At 27.4% G+C, this 9,180-nt stretch overlaps 1 protein-coding gene across 2 annotated transcripts; it reads right to left on the bottom strand.

The window, feature by feature from the left end:
• Nucleotides 1–4,304: 4,304 nt before the first annotated feature.
• On the bottom strand, nt 4,305–8,549 carry LOC140872757 (protein Brevis radix-like 1). 2 transcript variants are annotated; one of them, XM_073275639.1, is made up of 6 exons: nt 8,052–8,549; nt 7,129–7,290; nt 5,469–5,842; nt 5,247–5,376; nt 4,782–5,110; nt 4,308–4,677 (listed from the first exon to the last, which is right to left on the bottom strand). In XM_073275639.1, exons 2-6 carry the CDS (start codon nt 7,234–7,236, stop codon nt 4,596–4,598), a joined length of 1,023 nt encoding a protein of 340 aa, XP_073131740.1. In that variant the 5' UTR covers nt 7,237–7,290; nt 8,052–8,549; the 3' UTR covers nt 4,308–4,595. The 2 variants fall into 2 exon arrangements, with proteins under 2 accessions (XP_073131741.1, XP_073131740.1); XM_073275640.1 differs by lacking the exons at nt 7,129–7,290; nt 8,052–8,549 and adding an exon at nt 6,009–6,072 and having other exon boundaries at nt 4,305–4,677.
• Between the last annotated feature and the right edge of the window lie 631 nt (nt 8,550–9,180).

Genomic DNA, 9,180 nt, shown 5'->3' with positions numbered 1-9,180 from the left:
TCATCATTTTCTATAAGAATTAGTTTAAGTTTTAAACACTTAAATAATATTTAATATGTTGATTATTAATTTTTCACTCCATTTATTTGAACTAAAACCTTCAAAATTATATCAAATTAAAATTTCATAAATGTTACATTTTTTAAATAATAAATGTTATATTTATGTTATAGTTAAATTTTTTAAAAAATTATTATCAATTAATCCACTATATTAATTTAAATTAGTATTTACTATTTAATTTAATATTTATATTAATTATTAATAGTTTATATCATCATCTAATCATTTAAACAAAATTTTTCGTCATCATTATTATATATAAAAGGATACTTTCACTAATTATTATTTTATATTAATTAACAATTTTAATTATCATATTAAATTTTTTATATTTAATTAAAGTTTTGTTTTTTTCCTACCAATTGAAGTATAGTGAAATATAATTTATAACATTTTTTAATTATAAATATTTCATTAATTATTAACAAAATATTTTTTTATTCAAAAAAAAAATACGAAATATAAATATATTAGAATAAATTAATCTCATTACCAAATTTTTTTGAATGAATAATAGCAATGTTACGTGGTAAAAAATTAGTTTAGTATACATAATTATTTATATATATCAAAGTATTCTAATTTTCAATGGTGTTATTAATCTTTGATCTTTGTACCAATTCATATATAATATATTTTGTCAAAGTGATCACCCAAATGCATTAGATTTTATTTATTTTAGAGTGTATCTTTGTAAAGAATTATTAATAATTATTGATTAATAAGCTACGTACATAAAAATAAATTTACACATCAATGTTTTTTTGTTGAAATGATGTTACCGCGGTCATTTTTTTAAAATCAAACAAATTAATACCATAATCGTGAACAAAATAGTGTTAAGTATAGAATTACTAAAAGCATTAACTTTTTAAATAATTGAAATATTTCTTGGATATTTGAATTTCAGTCTATTAACTTTAAATATTTAAATTTTTTTAAAACACTATGTAATTTTTAATATAATCATTTATTTATTTTTGAAAAGTTTTTATTAATATACTATTTAAAGTGTCCTCATAGTAGATCTTTGAAATAAATCATTATAATAAATAATTGAAACAAATTTTGGTATCATCATTTATTATTTTAGAAATTTTAATTACTCTCTATTTACTAATTTTAAATTTGTTTTTATAATTTTTCAAAATACTATTTAATTTTACTATATGCATTTTTTTTATTTTCCAAAACTTTTTAATATACTATTTATCGGTGACGTACAATAATTTATTCCTTGATTGAATTGTATTCAATATTATTACAAAATTTACATTGGAGTATTGCAAATACATGGACGAATTGAGTATGTATCAAAATTTGACACTATTAATAGTATGAGAGAAATAACGTAGAAAAAAATATAAGTATTATGTATGACAATTATTTGACACAATTAATATTAGGATATAATTAAAATAAAAATTATAGAATTAAATAGTCCATTTTTTATTTAATTTAATTATTTTTTGAAAAACTTTACTGTTACAATCCCTATTATTTATTGGTAACAATAATCTATTATTCTATTGATATTAATATATTATTGCAAAATTTATATTGTAATATTGCAAATACATAGACGAAATGATGTATAATTACATATAAAATGCATGTATCAAAACATGACACTATTAATAGTAGGAGAGAAATAAAGTAAAAAAAAACATATAAAGTTTATGTGTGACAGATATTTGACATCAGTAACAGTATGATATATCTAAATTGAAAGTTATAGAATTAAATAGAGTCCATTAATTTTTGTTTATTTACTTTAAATATTTTTTGAAAAAAATTTGCTGTTACAATCACTATTATTTATTGGTGACAATAATCTATTCTTTGATTGGTATTAATATATTATTACAAAATTAATATTAAAATATTGAAAATACATGGACAAAATGATGTATAATAACATATAAAATGCATGTATCAAAACTTGACACTATTAATAGTAGAAGAGAAATAAAGTAGAAAAACATATAAAATTTACGTATGACAAATATTTGACAAAATTAACAGTAGAATACATTCAAAGTGAAAGTTACAAAATTAAATATAATCCATTAATTTTTGTTTATTTATTTTAATTTTTTTTTAGAAACTTCACCGTTACAATCATACTATTTATTGATGACAATAATCTATTCTTTGATTGATATTAATATATTATTACAAAATTTATATTAAAATATTGAAAATTCATGGAAAAAATGAAAAAAATAAAATAACATATAAAATTAATGTATAAAAATTCAACACAACTAATAGTAGGAAGGAAGTAAAGTGGAAGAACATATAAATTTTATGTATGACAGATATTTGGCACAATTAATAGTAAGATAAAACTAAAATAAAAGTTATAGAATTAAATAGAGTATATTTACTTTAAATATTTTTTGAAAATTTGTCAAAATGTATATAAATTTAATGTATGCATTTGTTTGCAAGGTGACAATATTCTATTATTTACCCCTACATTCATACTTTTATAGTAGAAATATAAATAAAATAACAAATAAAATTAATGTATGAAAATTCAACACAATTAATAGTATGAAAAAAGTAAAGTGGACAAAATGTATATAAATTTAGTGTATACATTTGTTTGCAAGGTGAAAATATTCTATTATTTTATTGAATAATATTAATATATTATTAAAAAATTTATATTGTAATATTACAAATAATAGACTAAATGAAAAAATAATAATAACATATAAAATGTATGTATGAAATTTTGTTCAAATTAATAATAGGAAGGAATTGAAATGAAAGAAATAGAATTAAATAGAGTTCATTAAAATGAAAGTTATATGTGAAATTAATACATTAATTGTTATGTGCATTTTTCAACTTTCTCCCTTCCTTTTTTTGTAAATTTATTTGTTTAGCCCTCATTATTATCTCATTGATATAGAATGAAAGGGTAAAGATGTATATACATAATAAAAACTTTACCCCTACATCAAAATCAACAGTAGGATACATCTAAAGTGAAAGTTACAAAATTAAATATAATCCGTTAATTTTTATTTATTTATTTTAAATATTTTTTAGAAACTTCACCGTTACAATCATACTATTTATTGGTGATAATAATCTATTCTTTGATTGATATTAATATATTATTACAAAATTTATATTAGAATATTGCAAATTCATGGACAAAATGAAATAACATATAAAATTAATGTATAAAAATTCAACACAACTAATAGTAGGAAGGAAGTAAAGTGGAAGAACATATAAATTTTATGTATGACAGATATTTGACACAATTAATAGTAAGATAAAACTAAAATGAAAGTTATTGAATTAAATAGAGTATATTTACTTTAAATATTTTTTGAAAATTTGTCAAAATGTATATAAATTTAGTGTATGCATTTGTTTGCAAGGTGACAATATTCATTATTTACCCCTACATTCATACTTTTATAGTAGAAATATAAATAAAATAACATATAAAATTAATGTATGAAAATTCAACACAATTAATAGTATGAAGAAAGTAAAGTGGACAAAATGTATATAAATTTAGTGTATGCATTTGTTTGCAAGGTGAAAGTATTCTATTATTTTATTGAATAACATTAATATATTATTAAAAAATTTATATTGTAATATTACAAATAATAGACGAAATGAAAAATAATAATAACATATAAAATGTATGTATGAAATTTTGTTCAATTTAATAATAGGAAGGAACTGAAATGAAAGAAATAGATTTGAAATGAAAGAAATAGAATTAAATAGAGTTCATTAAAATGAAAGTTATATGTGAAATTAATACATTAATTGTCATGTGCATTTTCCAACTTTCTCCCTTCTTTTTTTTTGTAAATTTATTTGTTTAGCCCTCATTATTATCTCATTTATATAGAATGAAAGGGTAAAGATGTATATACACAATAAAAATTTTACCCCTACATTCATCTTTTTATATTAGATTAGAAATAGATATAAGTTGCAAAATCAAAAGATTGCACAAATACATTAATGTTGCATATTGTTCTTTGTTTGTTTTCATTTCTTGAGTGAAGCTACATTGTTTTTGTCTGAATTCTTACGATTGCACATCATTTTGCGTTAGAAAATTTATTGAAAACACAAGAGTCATATCTTCAGACTACATAAAATTCATGATATAACAATAACAAAACAGAAAATATAAGTAAATTACAGACAAATAGTCCAAAGAATTGTTCTAAATAAAAATATCAAATATTGCATCAGTAGCATTTAAGAAAACCATGCTAATGAGACAGGTGAAATTGAACTGTTAAACAATTAGTCATGTAAACCTGAACCAAGTCTTGGGAAAAAACAAGGCCTAAACTGTGATAAAATCACCGAAAACAAAGCAGCAACTCGATGAAAAATCCGATTGAATGTAACTCTCTTTATAAGACAACATTTCTAAGTCAAACTAACATTGTAGTAGTTTTTTCTAACCACAAAACGATGGTGGTTAATTCGGCCCCTTGGGTTACCAGCGTTCCGTCTTTGATGCCACTGATGTGCTAGCAATGATATTGAGATTGTATTCTATCCCGGTTAGATTCCCACCAAAGCTTTGCATTCGCCTCTCCGAATTTCTCGCGACTACAAAAGGTGTTTTACATTCAAACGTATTGTTTAGACAGTCTATATATAAAACTAAGAATCAATATTTTTGGGAAACTTTCACAAGGTCTGAGTTTGGTTACCTGAATCTGACTCGTCGAAGTTCTCTGGTTCCATCAGGAAATTGTCTGATGGTGATATAAACACCTGGCTCATCTTCTTCAATCCACTCGGACTCGATGTCACTTGCATTGCTAACAGATATCGAGGCCTCATCTCGAGATGAAGTGGTCATTCTTGATGCTTCTAAAGTCTCACTCTTCGTGCCAGCGTTGTGGTAAGCGCTGGATCCGTGGTTGTACTGCTGGTTTCCACCTTGGAGATTGTACCGCGGAGTCCATTCTTTGTTTGCAGATGGAGTCATTCGAGGGCTTTCCATGGCTGATCCAAGCCTCGAATACGTTGAGTCTCTCTGCAGTAACAGGAAGTTGTGAACATATAAGCATTTAGCTTCAAAAAAAGGGGAATTTCTTGGAAAACCAACAGCAGCAATTCTGATACAAAGACTAGAGAAGAGCACAAAGCAAGAGAATGTTAGTGTGACTTACTCCATCTTCTGATCTCCCTGGAGTATTGGGAGCTTGCTGATTGAATTTCTGGACATTGTAAAGCTCCATTATTCGATCGTAATTTTCGGCCCACCATCTCTGTGCTTCCCATTTGTTAAACATCTCCCGGCTTCAGATTACAAAGTTTATAAAATAAAACTATATGATTTCTTGAAAATTCATTATAGACATAAATGTTGTGAGCAGGTGTAAGCACTATACCTGAATCGGATCCTTTTAAGATCGTTGCCGCCTCGAGGAAGAGACACAAAAGTAATCTGAACTCCAGGCTCCACTTGTGCCATCCATTCCTTTGATTCATCTTCCTTGTCTAGCACCATTTCTCTGGATTGAGATGAGAAAGATTGATCTAGTCCACCAGAAAAGCTTGTGTCGGGCCGAGCCGGACGATTTCCGACTCTCAGAAAATCCCAAGATGGAGCATAACTTGAGCTTCCTGGTTGCACAAAAGGGTATGGAACCCCCTCTGAAATTGTATCGAAATCGGGGTAAGGTCTTCGCTTCTTGAAGTTGTCATCTGTCTGGCCGGGCATGCATTTGTATGCTCCCGAAACCTTCAATGCAATATCCTTGATCTGGTGTTAAGAAATTGTGCTAGAATTCTTAGGCCAAATATATGTGAATGGGAAACTACACACAAAACCAAATTCTTCAAATTTTCGTTCCAACAATTATGGATATATACTTCATGCGAAAATTCCATCACCATAACATCCAAAAGAACCAAAATAATTCAATTACCTATACTAATTAGACTAGGCTTCCAGATTTCCCTGTTACTTTAAAACCGATTTATCGGGGAAAAAAAAAAAAAAGAACTTGAATAATAGACATTGTTTATTCTATACTGAAAGTGTTTATACGAACATTTAATTTGAAAACAAACAAATACCGATAAATCCTCATTATTTATTATTATGCAAGAATATCTAGTCCATACTACAATCGAATAACATGTTTTTAAAAGCCAAAGAAGGAGGGTTGGGACCAGACATATTGGGACCAAGATTTGGATACATGATCCGAGGAGTGAGCGTGACAATGTTCCCCCGTTTCGAAGTGATGCTGCCTCAATTATTATATTTATATATGAAAAAAGGCTCCCTAGCAATATACACACGTTACGTTGCCTGAGTGATTATTAGGTTCCATATTTCATGATTTTGTGATATAAAACCCAAAATCACTATTTAATGAATCACCACTATAATATTTAATATATAATAAAAAATATGTCTTTGTCATCCAAAACCAAGAACCACACAACTAAAAGAGTCGATGCTGGCATCAGAATATCAACGACGCGAATCTTGTTTGCAGATCAAATGATTTGACCTGCAACAAGATCTGGGCCGTTGCTACCCCATCCGGCACTACCCGAGTGGGGTAGCATCGACTCTTCCCACACAACTTGGCCACTTCCCAATCCCCAAATCCAAGCTACAATGTTAAATATGGATATGTGCGCCACAATAAAAGCTTGCAAAGATTGGACCCATCATTGGATGTGGGAAAAGCAACAATTAATAGTACTGCTGGATTGAGAATATATACTTTAATTAATAAGAAAAACAAGAATTCAAAGAAAAAGGAAGAAGGCCGTGTAGTATTTTGATAAAATTAGCAAGCAAAGCTGCAGCCTCTAGCTAGTACAATTATGATTAATTTTTTTTTTATAATATTGTGCATGGATAGTTGAACCATTATTTACACTACATAAATTAATTTCTTATATCAATCGATATTTTTTTTTTTATCACACATTCATATAATTTCCGCAACGTCCTAATTAATTTGATCTACAATAAATAAAATGTCAAAATAGAAAAGAGAGAGAGAGAGATATAGGAGTTGAACTAACCTGGGTAGTGAGGCTTTTGAGGGTGTCTTTAGGATTTGGAGTCCCACGCGGGGTATCCTCTCCCCCATCTTCCATTTTTTGCTTCGAGCAAGTAATACACGTCAACATCTTTTCTTTTATTCCCCCTTCTACTATTTACTCACTTTTTTTTCTTTCTACTCCCTGCAATTCCAAAAAATTATTTCAAATTAATGCATCAAATTAATAGTATTTGATCATATATCTGTAGATTCGATGCATAATTAATTGATCTAGATTTGGTTGCTAGCTCCAATCTTTGGGAAGTTCTTGCTCATGTACGTTCAAGTTTTTCCCTTTTTTAAAATAGTACCAAACATAATTAATTTTGAGCCGATCGAGTAATTAATATTCAGGTCGACGAGTTCCTGCTAATTTTATTTGAAATATTATTAGCAAGTTTTGGAAGCATATATAGCTAGCTGGTGTATGAATTTAGACAAAATAATGATCCTTGTCCAGTCCACGTTTGTGGGCCATTTGGACATCTGGATGTGCATGTTATATATCATGATTTATGGGTATTTATTATAATTTTAATTTTTACATGAATTTTTTAAAGTATATATATATATATATATATATATATATATATATATAATAACAACTGATTTGAAAAATCTTATATTTGTTCATAGAGAGCATGCCATAAGTGACGTTTCCATCCTCAATCCTACAAATATAATTATTTTTTTTAAAAAAAAACCATCTCTAATTTTCTCACAACCTTAACACAAGCGAAAAAAAAAAAAGATACAAGGAAAATCAAGAAAAAAAACAAATTATCTTAGTTGAGGAACGTTGAGAAAAAATTAATTACGACATATGATAAATAAATTTTAACCAAACAAATTATATGCAAAAATTCAATATCCTCGAATAACCAATTAAACCAAAAACTTTACCTCGAAAATTTGAATCTTTGGCTCTAACCCTTGAAAGATTCTTGGGAACTTTCTCGCAATGGCAACAGAAAGAAGTAAGGAAAGCAAGAAAGAAAGAAAATTCAAACTAATTAAGAAATTAAAAAACAGCTAGCTGGTAGATATATATATAGCCATAAATGATTGGATCGAGTTTAAAGAAATCTTTAAATGAGCAATGAAGATGAATAAGTCTCCATCTGCATGCAGCTCAATAGAATCTTTGGCAGGAAAATATTCTCCGGCGATACAAACCGGCGGCGCCGCCCTTAGTTCTGATTGTTTGCGACAAGATTATTTCACCTACATGTATATTGCATACATGTTAAAATTTGGGTGCACGAATGAGAACAAAAATGGGCTATGGAGACAGGCAAATGGAGGTTCCAGGTTGTGTTGTGGGTGATATTTATAGTGAGTGGACACCACACTAACGGAAAATAGAATTACAAGAAAACAAAAAGGATCAACAAAAAAAGAAGGAAACAATAACTCTGAATTTGTGCATTGTTTTGTTGGGATTGTACCCTGAAATATATATATATATATATTTTTATCTGATTGTTTAGTAAGGGGTCAATTTAATTAATTGCAATTTTTTCAGGGATAATATGATGGTGTGTTACACGTGTCGCACATCTATTGGTTTAATTAAGATGGTGATTCTTGATCCATGTCGACTAGTTAGGTTAATTAATATTCAATTTTCAGTTTACATTAATAAATCTAATTTGATTTGATATAGAAAATGTGGGTATAGGAAATAATGTCTCGTGAGATAGAAAGGACCGGGTCAATTGAACATGGCAAGTTGTATGATGATTTGATGTTGAATAGTTATGTTAAATTGAACATAGTGCTGAAAAAAGTTAAATCTATCACTATGGATGAATTAAATTTGTTGCCAAGTTTTGTCATAAATAAATTAGTGCCAAGTGAAATTCTAGAAATACCCTCCGAGATCCAATACCTTTTTAAGGAAATGATTTCTAGATATCACTCTTAAAACTTTCAGTTTGAAGTAGAAGAAAGGTGACGACCAAACAAAGAAAATGTGTTTTTTTCCCCCAATTTATATTAAAACCTACGAATAAATACTCTATATGCATAC

This window comes from Henckelia pumila, unplaced genomic scaffold (assembly GCF_033568475.1).
Source record: "Henckelia pumila isolate YLH828 unplaced genomic scaffold, ASM3356847v2 CTG_477:::fragment_1, whole genome shotgun sequence".
In the NCBI taxonomy this organism is placed as follows: Eukaryota; Viridiplantae; Streptophyta; class Magnoliopsida; order Lamiales; family Gesneriaceae; genus Henckelia; species Henckelia pumila.
The sequence above is the reverse complement of the archived record's forward strand: the minus strand, read 5'-3'. Positions and strand labels throughout refer to the sequence as shown.